We start from the raw sequence: 19,475 nt of genomic DNA on the forward strand, positions 1-19,475 counted from the left end.
GTGTGTGTGTGCTTGTTCAGTCACTCCAGTAGGCATTCTTATATGACAGTAAAACACGTACATGCATGCATGCATGCAGAATTACAGCTGTAGATGTCAGACCGCAGTGCATGAATGGAATACCTTCTTCTGTTTCATGTGGTAATATTCATTCCTGACCTTTCACCCGCCATGAAGGGTAAAGTTCTGCCAGAGATAAATGTCAGGAAAAAGTGGTAACCTGGAAGCATTCCTTGCCGGCCTACTTTTCCTGAAATTTGAATGCATAATAAGCCAAAGTAAGCAGGAGCTTAGCCTTTTACTCCAGCATACATCCTGTGTAGGTTAACTATACCTGACCTGTTTTTAAGGACTTGTAGCCAGAATAGTGGAGGTTGTTGTTGACAAATCTATCATTAGAGAGAAAGTTATGATCTTGACAACCGTTGTATGGTCTTTGATTAAATAACGTGCTGCGTTACTGTGTCATCTTTCGGCAATTACCTCATGCTCCTTTGGTTCTTAGCCAAAGTCTGATTAGTTCGTTCAATGGGATCAAACAGATCATTAATTCAGAAGCTTATAACATTAATCATGTCATCATGTTTTTGATACTATTCCCAGTATTATCCTTTTTGAACACTTAATTGTACTACGCTTTGTAATCAAATTTTGGCACTGTATGTCAAATAACAATTTATTGTCTCTGCCATCGTAACCCTGGAGGGGGATCATGTGATCACTTGCGCGTGTGTGTGTGCGTGTGTGTGTAAGTGTGTGATCAACGGACTTAGAGCTTGTCATCAGCTAATCTCACATTCTACTGGACCGATCAGCCTATTGTTTTTTTTGTTTTTTTTTTGTGCACATTCATGACTGTATGATGGAGGCCTTCTGTGATTCAAAACGTTTAAAAAACCTTTTTTATGCCTCCATGCCAGCCACAGATATGGCTAGCAGCATTATGTTTTTGGGTCATGCCATTCCTGTGACACAATTTCTCAAGAACATGTTAAGGGAATATCTTCAAACTTGGTGCAAATGACCACTTAGACCCAGAAATTTACTGAATAGATTTTGGTGGTCAGTGGTCATCATGAGCTCATGTCTGTTGCATTCCTGTGGATGTGATATTTGAAGAACAGCTTGAGGGACCTTCTTCAGATTTGGCACAAATGTTCACTTGGACTCGAGGCTGAACTGCTCAGATTTTGGCAGTCTAAAAGTCACTGTAAGCTTTTGGCTTACAGTGACTTTGGCTGCTAACCAAGAATTCATGTGGTAATTATGACAAAATCTGTCTAATTGGATACTAACAGTGCTGGAGAGTAACTAGTTACGTGTAGTTAAATTGCAAGATAAATTTAATTATTTAATTATCTGTAATTAAATTAGTTCCCAATCAAAATATTGATTACAAAAGTGTTACATCCAGATATTCATTTTGGGTTGCGTGGCAGAGATCTTCCCTAAACTGAGTGCACTCTTCCGGTTGTAGATTAAATCTGCACTTGTCATAGAAAACTGGTCACGCTCTTATCTGACTCACCTCTCAGCTGTTATTCATTGGTAACTTACTGCAACACATATCTCTGTTGTTTTCACATAACTAAACAGATACTTCTTAGGAAACACACACCAAATGTGGAAGTAATTGTCTTCCTGTCCATCTGCTTGTGGTATTGTTGGAGTCGGACTCTTACCAGCTGGCTTCCATAATACAATGAGCATGATTGTTGACTGGATGGAGTAAATCTGAGCCTGCACTCTTCCATCTTTCTGACAGACACAACTGCAGTGTCAACCACGGCCCAGAAATAGATCTTCCCTCTGAACATTCACTAATGCATACCGTATATTGACTTCTACATTACTAAAATAGATTATGCACAGAACACACACACACACACACGCACACACACATGCACGCATGCACGCACGCACGCACATGCACACACGCACACACTGGCTTATACAAGAACACATGGTGCATCATGCACAGACACATTGGCAGCCAGAGCGTAATGCATGGGCACATGATGCCTACGCCTGATCTGGGAGGCTGGCCCATTTAGCTGAGAAGCAACAATGATTTCATTATATCGCTGAAATAATCAGAGAGCTAAGGTCACTGGGATCGTGTGTGTGTGTGTCTGTGTAAACGTGTGTGTGTGTATGTGCATGTGTGTGTGTGTGAATGAGTGATTCAGAGATAAAACAGCCTATGTAGGTATTCACGTGTCCTTTTATAGCTTGTGTGAAACAAAGACCATGTCAGTAATAGTGCTTGAGGGCATGAATTGGCTGGCAGGCAGGCATTCCTTCCTGTTGAACACCTGACATGTGTGTTTGAGTGTCTGTACGCGCTTTTGCCACCCCAAAGTCAACATCTTAATTTATTTTGTTAGATAACTTATTCAGATTTTGTACAAATGTTGATTTGGATGAACTGCTTAGACTTTGGTCAAAGGTTAAAGGTCATTGTGACTTCGTGTCCATCCCATTCTTGTGAGTGTGACATTAGAAGCCTGTGTGAAAGAAAGACCATGTCAGTAGTTGAGTTTGAGGGCATGAATTGGCTGGCAGGCAGGCAGGCAGGCATTCCTCCCTGATGAGCACCAACGTATGTATGTGTGTTTGTGTACAGGCACTGGCCATCCTGAAGTCAACATCCAAATTTGTTTTGTCAGGCAACTCACCCTTGTCACCCTTTCCTGTCTTTGATGACTCAATATTAAGTCAACTGATCATCACTGAACTGACATTCAGTGGTCATATGAATAGTGTGGAATATTTGTTGAGGGTTGCATAATAACCACAAGCACACATTTAATCATTTAATTATTCACTGACGCAGATATAATTTGCTCATATATAATGGTGCTGAAAAGCATTAGGATGATTGTATTTGGATTACAGTTCATTATAGGCTCATTCAAGATGACAAAACATGGCAGAATGTATTTCAATAAAGTCCATTAACAAAGTTTGAAGTAAGTAATTTATTCAGTTAAAATGTTTCCTGTTCGTTGTTCTGTATAATTTATTTAAAGGGATAGTTTGGATTATTTGATGTGGAGTTGTTTGAAGACTTATCCATAGTCAGTGTATTACCTGCAGTACATGCCCATTTAAAAGGAATTACATCTCTTTTAAATGTGCGCTATATTTAGAATGTTTTCACTGCTTCACCTTGCCGTCAGACATATTTTTCTGACAGGAAAATGCCATTATCTAAGCCAAATACCACTCTGAATTGATCCGTTTGTTCATGTCATTGGATTTATGAATCTGAACTATCCTTTTAAGGCATCAAAGTCACACAATAACACAAATAAACTAATAAATTGAGGCAGTAGTAGATCAGCATCTCCGATGCTCTGCAACATAAAATTACTGATTTTGCCCATGGAGTCTGATTGTGAATATTGGAGTCACTATTTGGCTTATAGAATGGCGGTTTCCAGTTGGAAAAACTGTCTGATAGTAAAGTAAAGCTGTGATATAATGTTCTAAATATGGCATACACTTATATTGATTTTATTTTTCGATGGACTTTTTTCAGGTGGCTAAAATATATTTTGCTGCTGACTCAGCAGTACATTGCTAAGCTTTAGAGCTGGTGCTCCTCTCAGCTTCTTAAAACCAGGGTCATGCTGACTGTTACCTACTGTAGGTGATACACTGACTATTGAAAAGTAACTCATGCAACCCTCCTTCAAATAATCCAGACTATCCCTTTAATCTTATGATACTCCCAGCTCCAGATGGTTGAACTCTGCCTTTTCCCTGTACCAATGCAATTTGTTACTATTAGCCAGCGTGCAACTCTAAGCCAAGGTCAGGATCAGTTTTTTGTTACCTGATCACTGCTACTTCTGTGACTGTGGATTGTTAGTAACAGTGTCTCTGTCCTTCTCTAAAAGGAAGAAGAGATGTTCCGACCGAACATGTTCTTCCTTTTGCTCCTGCCGCCCATCATCTTTGAATCTGGATACTCTTTACACAAGGTACGGCGGAGTGTGTGCATGAAGCTGCATTTGCGTGGTTCAAGACAGGTCCAGTTGAAAAATAAGGCATTTTTTTCTGTGCCAAATAATTTGCTCAGCGGTTTAAAAGAATAACAGTAACCAGATGTGCAGAACAAGAATTATAGCCATGTGTAAAATCACCATAAGAAAAATAATACTGTGGTGAAACTTTTTTATTGTACCTAAAAAATGCAGCACATTGCATTTCACATTAAATTAAGACAAACAGTGAACAGAGATCTAAACAGGCTCTAAGTTTGCTTATGCCTCAGGCTGGTTATGACACGAAAGCATAAAAGCATAAAGTAACTCTACTCTTTGTCAGTAAGTTTTTTTTCTTCTTTTTATGAGTTCTAGCTTGCGTCATCATTTTTGTACACTATTGTCACATATCATCCTATCTAAAGTTTAAAATGAATTGGCAACTGCAAAAAAGTGGCACATAAATATTATATTATTTGTTTTTAATGATCTTCATGGCCTTATGTTTCCTCTCAAACAATTTGCTAATATCTCATAGCAGGTTAACAAAGCAGCGTTCTTGTAGAGATACATTCCTCTGTGTTACTCAGTGAAATTAGAACTATTTTCTCTGTACCTGTACTGTGTCCTACTTTTCACTTTAATGTTGGCTACATGTTATGCAACACTATGTAACGGCACATGTCATACCACTAAACCAATGAATACTTAAGTTGTGTGTCCATGTATGTTCAGGGTAACTTCTTCCAGAACATTGGCTCCATTACGCTCTTTGCTGTGATCGGCACAGCCATCTCCGCCTTCATAGTCGGAGGAGGTATCTATTTCCTTGGCCAGGTGAGAATTGTAGTATCTGTTAACACTTCTGGCACTGCCAGGGCAAACTTGTTTATAGAGAACGTGTGTGTAGTTTCAAATATCCATTATCATCTCTGTTTAAAAGTTGTCATGCTCTACGGATGTTGACATGATCAGTGTTCCTTGTTGCAAATCGTAAAAGTGTGCGTCTGTGTGTTGATTTGTTTTTTCCAGGCTGATGTGATCTATAAGATGACCATGACTGATAGGTGAGTGTTAGTATTCTACTCTAATTAGCGCTAATATGTGTCTGAATAACAGGAAATTTCTCCAAAAACCAAAGAGAGAAATTTGGTTTCTTCTTTAAAGAACACAACAAGCCATGAATTTAAAGGACAAATCTGTATTTGTATTTTTACTCTACAAAAAAAACAAAAAACAAAACATAAAATGGTCACAATATGTTATCGCAGATCAAGGAAACATACTCAGTTGAAATACTCACTTGTCTCACAACGTCACTACAGCCACAGTGAAATTTCTATTCTAGGCCAGAATAACTGTTTTTGTTTGCCTGTTTCACATTAATTAACATTCAAATTAATGTAGAAGATCTGCCGAATGAGTATGTGTCTGTTGATGAGCCATTTTGTAGAAGGTGTAGATGTTTATAACAGCTAAATTGAGCAATATGTTAATGGAGTCTGGTAAGCAGTGAGACAGGAAGTCACTTAACTCAGGAAATCTCAGAATAGGGATGTCACAATACCAGAATTTTAGTGGTCGATACCAGTACGAGTGAATTTCCATGATTCTCGATACCTAATTCGATACCACGGTAAAAGACAAAAATGAGAGTGAAAATCAGCTGTTGTTGCTTTTCTTTGCCATCTGAAATAAAAGGTCTTCTGAGGTTCAAGGGCAGAAGACTGAGGGAGAGTTTTACTGAGCCTGCCACAAATCACTGTCAGAGGAGCATGTCGCCATGTCTGGAAAGTGATCCAAAAATGATTTCTTCACAGATATTAAGTCTGTTGCTTTGTCTGTCTCAGTCTCTCCCTCCTTTTTCTCTCTTATATTTTAGCAGTTAATTTTAAAAGAATAGTAATACACATCTATAGGTATTTGGTGTTCAACTGTGCAGTGTAGTAGTAGTCCACAGTGTACGTTGAGCACTGATCAGCCGAGCTGACAGAGCGCACTGGATGCGTTGCTGTGTGCACCGCTGCAACCAGCGTGTGCGTGTTTGACTTCGAGGAAGACAGGGAGGTGGAAGGAGGACTGTGGCATGCAGTCTGTCTGGAAGTCATTAGTACTTACTCTCACTGCTGCTTTGTCACTTGACCTGCCGGTTGTAACCCCTGGTCTTTTCAAGAAAGTTGATCCAAATCTGTCCGCTCTGTGTGTTAACTGGATCAATGGGTGCATCAATGCTTTTTCTTTTGGACGAGTCAAAGCAGACGTGTTGCTGCAGCTGCACCTCGCTTCAACTATAGATTGTATAGCTTGAATAAGATTCCAACCTATTTAATATACAGTCTATTGCTACAACTAGCCATCTGGACTGCAGTGTTCAAATCTTGCATGCGCAAATGCTACTTATTGCTCCTATAAATTGTATATGAAATGTATTTATTTCATTGTAAAAGTACGTCACAGTGATAATCGAATTTGCTGAGTGTAATGTTATGTTTTGCACCATCTCATAAGGAACATGCGCTGTCCACTAAAATGCTAGAGGGCTTTTCATTTGAGACAAACACAGGAAGTGTAGAGTTTGTATTAACAGTATACTGCAGTAAAACTTGAGCAGATCAAAACAAGACTTCCTAAGAAAAAGTTGTAGTGGTGGCACGCATTTCCCATCAGGCCTGGACTGAGTAGTCTGTTTAGTTATATGTTTCATTTTCCAAAATCCAGATGTTACTTTTTTGTTACTGTTTGTACCATGCTCTGTTCATAAGATGGTTGTTTATGTTGGTGGCCTAATATCTTTTTAAACAGGGAGGTGGTTCTTAGATCTCTCAAGCCCAGCTGTGTTTTGCTACAGTGTCTTTGAGACCTTGTCCCCTGTGTTAAATGTTATTAAGGGGTTGGAATCACTGAGAACAGCTTTCTGTCTCTCATTCCATGCTGCAGGTCACTATCTAAAGACGTACAATAAGCATTTTAGTCATTATACTTGCGAAGGGGTGATCCTGTAAGAAGAAATCAGCAACCCGTTTTTGGGAAATTCTGCTCTGGGGATTTAACTTTTGTTCTTGACGGCTTTTCGTGTAAAAAAAAACACTGTTTCTGTACAGAATAACTTCAAGTGAAATTGGATATTAGTATTTCATAGTAGTATCACGCACTGGCACCTTCCGCCAACCTTAAAGTTTGAAATAACCAAGCAAGAGGGAACTTACAAGTGTGCATCCTTACTGGTGCACAGTCAGCATGACCTTCAGTGTGTATCTTTGTGTGTGTTGAAGTGGGGCTTTTGCCTATTCATTTCCTTCACTAAGGAGGATATGTTTTCATTCCCATTTGTCTTTCTGTTTGTTGGCAGGATGTCTGAGAAACAGCTTTACAGATTTTAATGACATTTGGGGGGAACTCGGGACATGAGCCAAGACAGAATTGATTAGAATTTTGGGAAATCCCAGAACATAGCTACTTAATCTATTTTTGCTCCTGGATTCCTTGTTTGTTCCCACACATACTGTATCTATACGCCCACATCTGCCCACACTGATTTTCCACCATCTTCATTGTTTTGTTTACAAAATAGTATTCCCCCTCTAGTAATCTAATCCAAACTTTACCAAATTATGTCTTTGATTTACGTACTCTGCAAAAACCATGTCATCTATTGAAATAACAATTATAGGATGTACCACCACAATGAATACATGTGCTTTCTTGTCTGTGACGCATTTCCTTTCAGCCTCCCTCCAACCTTGTACAAACACAAAGGACGTGGTTTTGGCTGTGTTATGTGCCTTTGTGGCCAGTATGTACAAGTAAAAGTGTCTTATGATTACCGGTTAACTGTTGTCATTTTCACTTCCTTGCTGTAGCTTCGCCTTCGGCTCACTGATCTCAGCTGTGGACCCTGTAGCTACCATCGCCATTTTCAATGCCCTCAATGTGGACCCGGTCCTCAACATGCTGGTGTTTGGTGAGAGCATCCTCAACGATGCAGTCTCCATCGTCCTCACAAAGTAAGAGTCTCTAGCCACCCCCTCACGGCTTGTTTATTCTCCAGGGCACACATTGGCACATTTGCATTTGTCCATGCATGATGTTTACATAGCCTTTCACCACCAGCAACCCTCAGGAGGATGTGCACAAAGTCTGCAGATGATATGAAAGGCTCAGAATACAGTATCACTACTGTTCAAATGTTGCACACTCAGAAACACACTCTCAAATTTGACTTGTCACAATACTATAATTTTAAACTTTGATATAATACCAGTATGATAGATACCTCTTTTTATACCACGACATAAAAGAAAAATGTCCTGTGCTCACAGAATAGGATTTTTTTCTTTTAATTAACAGCCTGCACACAGTGGTGATATAGAAAAAGTCATTGAACACTGTCTGGCTTATTCTGTAAGCCAAATTTCAGGCAGAACAACAAAGACTGAACTGGACATATTGGGCATTATTGAATCATACTCTAGTAAGTGTAGCATAACTCCTTCAAGGAACAAGGCAGTGTGTACTGTGTGCAGCATGCAGGCGAGGGACAATGAGGCTGCCTGTGCTGCTCACAGCGGAGCAGGAACTTAAACCTAGCAGTAAGTTGTCAGCATAACAGTAAAATGCACAATACAGGTTACCATGTGACAGTTAATAAACACTGCAGCTTCTCAAGAACAAGAAAAATCTTCCCAACTGCTGGAGAAGTGATGAAGTTAACCCCAAAATAAGATAATGCTAATGCTAGCTAATGCTAATGTTCACATGCATTTCACATGCTTTGTAATCCAGCCTTGAACTGCAGTGTCTTTTTGTTTTTTGGAGACATGGTAAAATAAAGTTATAATGAATACATCTACCACTGAATGTCTTATGTAGCTATTTATCCTTTCTGCCATTTTGAAAACAGTTGTTGTTGTTATCATGTTGTTAGCCGCCCACTGGCAATCCCAAGATGCTTTCCTTACTCGTTTGTGACCATGCTGAACCGTAGGTCTATTAATAGATCAGTGTACTCATCTTAACATGAGATTGACCCTTTGAAATAAAATTTGCAGTGCTGATGGTAATGAGCTCAACCTATGCGTAGTCATCACATGACTGCAGTATTACAGTAATGTGATTATCGTCACAGCACTATTTTTGACAACCTTATCTCAAAGTGGTATCAGTACGTACACTCTGTGTCTCCCCTAGATGTCATGCAGTGGAAAAAGGCTAAGAGGCATCTGTGGCACCAATATAATTTCTTACATTTGTTAGCTCTGTTCTAAGGTTATACAACTAAGTATTTTCTGTTCAGTTTAACTTTCTTTCCCTCAGAACTTCCCTAACAGTTTCTCAGAATTATCTGTATCCAAAATGTATTCTGAAATAGCTAAATGGAGTCATGTAATAGTGTTTTCCACTATTTTTCTATCTTTATTTTATCACCTGCTGGTGTGAGGACTTCAATTCTTGTATATAGAAGTATAAAATTAACCCTGTACACCAGAAACTGCTCCTCATAGTGTTTAATTTTATACTTTTGTGTCTGTATTTTTGTCCAGCGCCCAGTGCTCATCACCTTTGGATGTGCGTGCTGCTTTTTGAATCTTTAGGACTTACATTCTCCTCTGGGTGCGCTCAGTATTGTAAATGTCAGCTGAGGTGTAGTGAGGCATACTCCAACCTTTGAACCCACACCTGCCATTTGCAGATTACACTGTGACAAGAAGTGAGGAGGAAAATAGAAACACTGCCCTATTTTATCACCACAGACATGCAGCTTTTTGCAAAACCATGGTTTCAAATGCATAGGATGTGGGTACTTTGAAAACAATAAAATAAAATAAAATAAAAATAAAAATCTGACATTCATGACATGCTGTCTCTTTGTAGTACTTGTGCCATACTAGAAAACCAGCATTCCACAAATGAGGGCAGAAAAAGTTCCTTTGCTGCCCATATGCCAGTACAAGAGACATGAAACTCAGTTTATTTAGAGTATTGCTCTCTTTTTTTAAATTTTTTTATAAAGATTGCCTCATATGAACAGACTGGTGGCCGACACACACAAAGACACCAGCAAAATCTTAACAGGCAGGTTTAACTGAAACAGACAGTTGGCAAGATTCCCTTGTTTGTAGGAACCGCTGTCATCCTATCTGCTGTCTCTGTACTCACTTTATTTGCCGCCTTATCTCTCCTACTCACTACCAGCTAAATGTGCAAAGTGATCTCAAGTGTCTGCATGCCCCTGTAGAGTAAATGAACGCATGAATAATAGATAGGATGAACAACCCTGGCAGTTTGCTTGTTGTTAGCACCTCACAGACTTGCCTTCTTAGAAAACTACTTTACAGTTTGGCCCAGTCGTTTATCACGGCCACGCAGCTAATAATGCCTTTGCTTGGGAGCTTGTTAATAAGCATTAAAATCAGATTATTAATTACACTGTGTTGTCTGGCTGTTTGTCTGGATAAATGTTATTGCAAAAAAGGATTTTATTTATGCAATAAAAGTTACTACATCACTAACTATAAAATATCCCAAATGCTATTTCTTTGGATGCAAACATAATGCTAAATCATTTTCAGCCAACTAAGTTAGAGTCCAAATAATAAATCAAGTAGCAGAGTTTTGCGGCTCACTGGTAACAGCCAACAAACATATCACAGATGTTATGCAGTAAATCCTTGAGCATTACTGTAGCATAATAATTTATGGCTGCTTTACTTATGGTTTCAGATATATTTATAGGTTGTGCTACTCTTTTAAGGTCTAATGAAATCTACATTTGGCATTCAGAAACAAATTACTGTGGCTCTGATATGCATCCAAATACAGTATATTCTGTGTGTGGCCCAATTTCACAATAAATTCCTTCAAATTATATTCCCGTTAAGTCATCGGGGTGATACAATACAGCTGACCTCTGTTTAGTAAACAGGATTTTGATGGCTGGATTACAAACTCTGCTCACACTCTAATCCACACACACACACATGCATGTACACACACACACACACTCACACACACACGCACAGTATTCATGGGTTTGAAGGATTCAGTGGTGGAGTTTTTCTGCCCTCAAGGGTCAGATAGAGGTATTACAACACTACGATTGTGGCTTCATTTTCATTTCCCTCTCGCTTCCTCTTGTGTCTTTCAGCACAGCCGAGGGGTTCTTTTCCCGCTCAGACAATTCCATGGTAACGGGCTGGGAGACTTTTTTGCAGGCGCTGGGCTATTTCCTGAAAATGTTTTTTGGTTCTGCTGCCCTGGGAACCCTCACTGGACTCATCTCGGCTCTTGTATCCAGACTCATGATGTGAGGATTGTGTGTTTGTGTGTTTGCCAGAGTTATTAAAGTTTTGTGTTTCTCATAATTTTTTATCTAATTTCTAATTTTAGTTTAGTTTTAGTTTAGTTTTTATTCATTCCAGTATTAAGTATAGTTTTATAATATAGGGGTGTTTATAGGTAATGCAATGCGAACATGACTAACTCACAGTCCTCAGGCTTGTTGACAAATTTTTATCAAATTGACAAAGATTAAAACATTTCCTGTTCATTTTTGTTTTATTTTAGTTAGTTTTGTCTGCACACAGTGTTGTTTCTATTTTCATTTTTTCAACAGTCTAGTTTTATATTTGTTTCAGTTAACTGAAATTATTATCTTTACATACCTACTTTTAGTTTTTATTTTAGTTTTAGTGAACTATAATCACCTTGGTGTGTGTGTGTGTGTGCTTGTGTGTTTCATCATATTTAAATTCCCTAACTCACTGATCAGTTTCTAAAACACTTTGATCTGAGGAAGACTCCGTCATTGGAATTTGGTATGATGATCATTTTTGCGTATCTTCCCTATGGTCTGGCTGAAGGCATCAAACTGTCCGGTAGGTGCACACGTATACATGCACATTTATGTTTGGCTTCACAGGGCTTTTTTTTTTTATATCATGCTCTCTTTCCACCTACAGGAATCATGTCCATCCTGTTTGCGGGAATTGTGATGTCTCACTACACGCATCACAACTTGTCTCCTGTCACCCAGATCCTCATGCAGCAGACACTGCGCACAGTGGCCTTCATGTGTGGTCTGTGAATTCCCTCTTTCCCCCCCTATTCCTCCTTTGTTTGCATTTTTCAATATGTTCTCAACACTCTTTCTCAAATTTTCTCTCCAGAGACGTGTGTGTTTGCCTTCCTTGGTCTCTCCATCTTCAGCTTCCCTCATAAGTTTGAAATATCCTTCGTCATCTGGTGCATAGTAAGTACTCTTTCATTTTTAAAAATATTATTGCGGCGTCGATGTTTATGTCACCTAATTCCTCGATGTCTCCGTTCATTCACGTCTCTGTGGTTCTCACTGTAGGTCCTGGTTCTTCTTGGCCGAGCAGTGAACATCTTCCCTCTGTCGTTCCTGCTCAACTTCTTCAGAGACCACAAGATCACACCCAAAATGATGTTCATCATGTGGTTTAGTGGTGAGTAGGCCCGCCACGGTAGTAGGTGTTACTGGTGTTTGGGCGTAGACCGATTACATTACTTGCCCACAGCCTTTTAGCAATACTTAGCTGGATGACGGGCGCTTCAGCTGTAAACTGAAACTGTTTGCTCTGTACAGCAGCAGCAGAGTTGCAGCACAGAGCAGCAGGAGTCAAATATCAAGCCTGACACCATATGCACATCACACCGGTTGCTTGACAACTGGATATGACTGTCCAGACTGAAATCCTTTGGAAGGACAATTATGCGCAGCTCCAGCATCACCAAAGAGTGGTGACATAAAAGTGAATATTCTGCGCACACTCTTAACAGCTGAGCTAGCAAGGGATGTTTGATGGACATGTCAACTCGAAACTTAACAATGACCAAAACTTACAAGCATTTGTTTTGTTCAGAGTAAGAGAAAAATCATTAAAGATCAAAGTAAGCGCTATACTATATATATATATTGAGCATCATTGCTCACATTTTCTTGTTAAATGTCCAGTGTTATCATTAACACCAGTGTTATCAGAAGTTCATTAATTGGTGTGAAACATTCCTCACTGTAACATGTCTAGTTTACATACTTCTAAAACTTCTTATTGTCTACTTACTTTTTCATATAACCACATTTATGGACGACATGAGACTGATTTACACACTGAGTCAGTTTAGTGGCGCTGCCAACGGTAAAACAACTGTGTTGCTCCACCATCACTTGTTTATTCACTTAATAAAAAATCCTTTCACAATTAAATTCCACTTCTTGTTAATTTGTCACAGGTCAACAGAAACTGCACAGGATGACAAAATAGAGCTCAGAGGTCAAAACGGCTCACTGTCATTTTTCAAGCAGGATTATCAAACATTCTCCAGCTTGTCAAAAAAATGAAAACTGCCGCTCACGTCTATGTTCTGTGATAGAAAACAGACTGTCCAAACTCTTGAGATTCAGATAGCTGGTGAGAATAAAAAAGTACTTGAATCTCATTTCACTTAAATGGGTAGTTTTTCTACTTTCTGACATTGAAGAAACAAAACAATTACCAAAATAGAGAAAAAAAACAAAAGGTTGCCATTTCGATCAATAATTTAAAAAAGTTATTTTGCAGGCCCTACATACATTTAAAAAAATGAAATATTCAAAACATATCAACAGGTTTTCTATATAGTATGGAAAAGTATGGAACTTCTCAACGTATGCGTAAGTACGGAAAAATATTTGTGCCTAGACTAATGTCCCTATTCTGTGTTCTAAAACATTTCTAAAAATAAATTGTTCAGACAAGCAGAGTGTTTTTCACAGTATTTGGAGGCAGCCAGCACTGCCAAAATATTTACCACTGTGTGAGAGAGCGCAGGCCAGAGCAGGCTTGATGTCATCAAAAGCAAGGCGACAATATGGCGTGTGACTGAACACACAGTCCTACGCAGAGCTCCGTCCCAAGTTTCTTCTAACTGAACCAGATCCACTCATCCGCGACCAAAGTTTAAAAGAAACTGTGGCAGTATCTTTGAATACATATGTAGTATTTCCTTTCTTTTTTCTTTTCTTTTTTTCTTTTCTTTTCTGAGTAATGCAGTAATGTGTATATTGTCGATTCCACTGACACAGTGAATAAACACGGATGTACATGCTGTGTGATCTGTGGTTAAAGCGTGTTGTTCCCCCGCCACCTCCTCCCTGGACTCAAAGTAGCTTGTAAATCACTGTAACATTATAAATTGACAATAACAAGGACGGAGGAGTCCTACATTGTAAGCTGATGAATTGCTTTATAGTGTAAATCCTAAAAACTGAAGCCCGCTGCGCTGAAAATATACACTCTGGACTTGGAATAGAGTGGCTGTCTATCTTACTGCCTGCCACACTCTATTAACATTCTACTTAATTTAATTATTATAAACATCTGCTCCTTGTAAAAGATTATTAATGATTTCTTACAACTCATAAACAGACACTAACTCATTTGGGGAACATTCAGCTTTAATTTAAACTTATTAACTTGAAACGGGTGTACAAAAACAGTTACATAACATGTTTCCTTAATCACTGGTGACATATCATTATCATCTTATGATTTATTACAGAAAATGTATTTAGAGTATTTGTCTTTGGAGGAAGATAATATAATTATAGGTATCACTGGTTACTTAATTTTTGATTTTGAGCTTAAAAAATATTTTTTTATGTAAAAGTAGTAGACTGTTGAAAAGGAAAATGTGTAGGAACCCTGTAACAAGTATACTAGTGTCCACAATCCTCACAATGTATTTGTTTCTATGGATAAACGTGTCTGTTTGTAGTACATGTTCTCACATAGCCTTTACACAGTCCCATTCCTTTTTCTTTGTCTGGTAGGTTTGCGAGGTGCTATTCCCTATGCACTGAGCCTTCATCTGGGCCTGGAGCCCATTGAGAAGCGGCAGCTAATTGGCACCACCACCATCATCATCGTGCTCTTCACCATCCTCCTGCTGGGAGGCGGGACCATGCCACTCATTCGCATCATGGACATTGAGGAAAGCCAGTCACGGCGAAAAAACAAGAAAGACATCAATCTCAGCAAGACAGAGAAAATGGTAATGGATGAAGCAATTCTGCACACACCCGAACGCATTCATGCACACACACAGACACACACACGCACGCTTACAGACCATTTGTTGGCTGCTGTGCTGTCGTCTCATCTGCCGTCAGACTCTTTCTTTTCTCTTCAGAGGGAAAAGCATCAAAGAGTTGATTGTGGTTTGTGTGAAGGACACTGAATCAGCGGGGAGCAAACCACTCTCATCACAGAGACATACTTAGAAACAGCATCACTCGGACAAGCACTAATAAACCCTAACAACTGGCATTATCACAGTTTCCCAGACACACCAGAATACAACCTATTGTGTTTAATATTTCAGTTGACTTCTTCAGCTCTAACTCCAGATAATGGCTCATTCTTTTGAAGTACATGTTACATTGAGGTCACAGTGTGTGAGACTGTGGCGGGGTGTTGGCATGACTTGTGTGTAAAGTATTTGCATGTTTGATGTCTTCCAAAGCTTAGTATTACACCCCAGGGTTCCAGCAACCAGCTCTATCACCCCTCCATTTTTTTTCTTACTCTCGTGCCCTCTTTGATGTAATTCCCTTGCTTTGCTCCCCGTGCTCTTTCTCCCCTCATCTCTGGTCCTTCTGTGTGTTCACGTCTTCACCTCTGCTTCATTTGTTGCCCCCCCACTGCTTTCATTTCTTTCTATCTATTTATTTGACTCCCCCCTCTCTTCCTGTTCTTTTCTCTCCAGGGTAATACCATTGAATCAGAGCACCTATCAGAACTGACAGAGGAGGAGTACGAGGCTCAGATCTACCAGAGACAAGATCTGAAGGGCTTTATGTGGCTTGATGCTAAATACCTTAACCCCTTCTTCACTCGCAGGCTCACGCAAGAGGTAAGAGGCAGAAATCCTCAGAGGCACCTGTGGAGCCGCATGATAGCACTTATTATCCCTTCAACATGTTTTATTCTTTTCCAGTCATACTGGTTTGCTCTCACTGTTTGACGTCAAATAAACAGAAATGCTTCACAATACAACAACCATGCAGCAAATGCCAATTTGATGATTCTCATAATCATCGCATTGAGCCATGCTGTGAATGCCTGCAAGCAGTTGAGCTGCGCGTCGCACAGCATGGTTAAGTTTTTTATCTTAATGTGTTGGAGGCTTGCTGGTGACAAATCACACTAAGAGCCTGTCGCCTGCAGCCCTTTTCAGCTCACAGTGGCTGTTTGTTTGTACTTTTCCTCCCTGTAATATTAAACTGATCCGCTGACCAAATAGTGCAGAATATCTACCTATCTGGTTGATTAGACCCGATTTTATTGTAGAATAATGATCAGACAAACACATTTTATATCCTACAGCTTCTTTATATTAAAAGCTTCCTGTCAGTTCCACAGTGGAAAGCTTGTAAAGGGATAGTTGGGATTGTCAGTCAGTGGGTGGCAACTGGCATCCCTCCAGTTTGGAGAAACAGAGAAGTACCAGTATGGAAGCTAAGCAACGTACAGGACAGGGACAGGGTCAGAAGCAATAGGTATTTTAATCACTTTAAAAAAAATGGCCTCCTAAGTAAATCAATATCAGTTCAAGTGTCCACTGTATTTAAAACATTTAAAACAGCTTTTTCTGATGGGAAACTGCTGTTATATAAGCCCAATATCATTCACTCCAAACGCATAATTTTACTTCACAGAACACAGAAGATGCTGGACAAATGCTGCCTCTGTCAATAGCTTTTGTACTTGTGTGATTTCTGTGATTTAAAGCAATAGTTTGGATTCACCAAGGTGACACAGTAACACAAATTAACTTACTGATCAAAGCAGCAGTAGATCAGCAACTCCCATGTTCTGTTAGGTATAATTATTGATTTCAACCATAGAGTTTGTTTGGTTGAGAACGAGCTTTGACTTATACAGCAGCAGTTTCCCGTCAGAAGGCTGTCTGACGGCAGGGAAAAGGAGTGAAAATATTCTAATCACACCGTACACTGTGGACCTCCTTTTAAGTGGCTAAAAATACATTTTGTCGCTGATCCTGCACACAGCAGTACATTGCTTAGCTTACGTGCGGGTGCCTGTCAACAACTACAGTAGCAAATACACTGACTATCACTAAGTACTTAATATAACACCACTTTAGATAATCCCCTAAAACAACAGTATAACAGTAGAATATGACTGATGTCTGATCTGTGGTGTGGTTGTCCCCAGCTGCAGTGGAAACCCATGTGTGTGCAGTCTTAGTAAATAAACTAAAGTGAAACATCACATTAACACGAAATATTGTGTCTCTAATGGTAATTTGCTGTAACTGAAGTAAATATAATCTAAACATTGTCATTTTGCAAATTAGCGACCTTTGTGATTCTGATTTACAGTGCTTGAATTTACTGCTTGAATTGCTGCTGCACAGGTCATAAACTGCAAAAAATCTGTAATTTGGCAAGGAGAGGAACACTGCCAAAAACAAACTCAACAAGAAATTCTGTGATGAATCTAAAGCTTTCACAGTACTAACAAAAACAGAACATTGAAGAGCTTTGTGAAATTGGATTTTACTGCCTCTGTATTTTAAGTAAGGGATAATGTGTAGTGAGTGTGTCGCTCAGGGTGATTCAAGTCCTGCATCACCCTGATGGGGTCGCCATAACAACCCGCTCACTGTACATTTTCTCCCTTATTACAAGGCTACATGCTAAAAAAAATCGATACTTTTATAATTATAATAATAATGGTATTAATTAATTTTAAAAATAATTTCATTGCTCCTGCTAAGTCCTCCAGAATATGATTAGAACTGCATCCATAGCAACGGTTTGTTATTAACAGACTTTAGAGTGACGTAACTGAAAAATCAGAATCAAGTATTCAACAAAGTTGTGTAATAAGATGTGTTATTGTGTAGACACCTCCCTCTGAATGTGTCTGTTGTGTTTATGTGTGTGTGTGTGTGTGTGTGTGTGTGTGTGTGTGTGTGTGTGTGTGTGTGTGTGTGTGTGTGTGTGCGCGCGCGTGTGCGTGTGCGTGTGCGTGCGCGTAATGTGTGCCTTCTAGGACCTGTTACATGGCCGGATCCAGATGAAGACTCTGACCAACAAGTGGTACGAAGAAGTTCGACAGGGACCCTCAGGCTCTGAGGATGACGAGGACGAAGCAGAACTTCTGTGAACTGTGAACAAACATTTCAGTTCATATTAAAACAATGAATGGACATTGTGTGTCCTGGGGGAGGGTGTGTGTGTGTGTGTGTGTGTGTGTGTGTGAATACAAGCACTCTTTTCAGTGTCGGTCACATGCGCTTCTCATTTGTTCACCTGCCTCCAACTTATGTGACAGTAGACGCTCAGTCAGTGCCCACAGTGAACATTTAGTACACAGAGTGGGCTGGAATGTGTCAAATTAAATCTGTGAAAATGATGTTCCTCACATGAATGCCATATTGTTACACGCTAAAGAAACTTTAACCAGGTGTTTCTTTTTTAACGGTTTAGGTCTGAAGGGAAGACGGCAGGGAAGCTGAGAGGGAACTTTTCTATGTAAAGCAATACTAGAGCACCTTTTCACTTTTTCACTTTGCTGGAAGTTTTACTTTGAATATTGAACCTTAAGCAACATTATGTTGTTTCCTTCCTCTGATACAAAGTGCAATTTGTAATAAGCCACAGGTGGCTGCTTTGAAAAGCTTCCTGTTGAACTAAATTTAATTACCTCTGGGTCTCCACATTTGTATGCATTAATGACTCTGAGTTAAAACATATATTCATACATATGTAATGAAAATAAAATACCAGAAGTGACACATGAGCTACCACTATGTCCTCCAGCATAAATGCAACAAAAGGCAAATGCAGGAGAGTTAAAGCTAGTGAAATGTGATGGGTAAAACTGAGCATTTTTAAAACATTAAAAACTTAGCTTACAGGAAAATAATTATGCTTCAGAAAATTGGAAATTGCTTTCATTTCCAAGTTTGGTTTCCCCAGATGAACTTATTTACTTAACTTATTTACATTCTCTTCTGAGGCTTCTGCCACTATGTTGTGTATAAAGTAGAACTTGAAATGTTGCTTTTGTGATTTTCACTATCAATTTGTAATGACAATGGGCACCAATGAATGTGTGGGTAACTGGGCATAACGTCTTGTGAATGTTTATGTATTTTTTTCTATTTATTTATCAAAAGTATATGTGCTGTCTGTGGGATAAAGGCTTTTATACAAGCTCTATGAGCACTGCAGAATTATAGAAAAAAAAATCTATAATAAAACATACTGACATCCTGTATGTTGTATTGTTGTATTGAATGCTTCTACACCTTTTAAAGAGTTTGTCTTTCATGAATTTCCACAAATGCCTTGTGAAAAAAATCTGTTAGATACATCAGAAGGAGACAGAAGTACTGTATATTTTTATGATCTGTCTTGCAGTCTTTAATTTCAACATAAAATTACTTTTA

General features: G+C 39.1%; 1 protein-coding gene across 1 annotated transcript in view; it reads left to right on the forward strand.

The window, feature by feature from the left end:
* Positions 1-18,609, forward strand: part of slc9a8 (solute carrier family 9 member 8) — a 31,807-nt gene extending 13,198 nt beyond the window's left edge. The window contains exons 5-16 of the mRNA XM_084720942.1: positions 3,906-3,989; positions 4,728-4,829; positions 5,025-5,059; positions 7,853-7,996; positions 11,137-11,278; positions 11,761-11,866; positions 11,951-12,067; positions 12,158-12,240; positions 12,346-12,457; positions 14,824-15,044; positions 15,759-15,905; positions 18,074-18,609. Coding sequence (XP_084577068.1) covers positions 3,906-3,989; positions 4,728-4,829; positions 5,025-5,059; positions 7,853-7,996; positions 11,137-11,278; positions 11,761-11,866; positions 11,951-12,067; positions 12,158-12,240; positions 12,346-12,457; positions 14,824-15,044; positions 15,759-15,905; positions 18,074-18,187 — 1,407 coding nt within the window. The 3' untranslated portion in view covers positions 18,188-18,609. The remainder of the gene's footprint in view (positions 1-3,905; positions 3,990-4,727; positions 4,830-5,024; positions 5,060-7,852; positions 7,997-11,136; positions 11,279-11,760; positions 11,867-11,950; positions 12,068-12,157; positions 12,241-12,345; positions 12,458-14,823; positions 15,045-15,758; positions 15,906-18,073) is intronic.
* The last annotated feature ends 866 nt before the right edge of the window (positions 18,610-19,475 follow it).

Source organism: Lutjanus erythropterus, chromosome 6 (assembly GCF_056507025.1).
Source record: "Lutjanus erythropterus isolate fLutEry1 chromosome 6, fLutEry1.hap2, whole genome shotgun sequence".
Lineage (NCBI taxonomy): Eukaryota > Metazoa > Chordata > Actinopteri > Lutjaniformes > Lutjanidae > Lutjanus > Lutjanus erythropterus.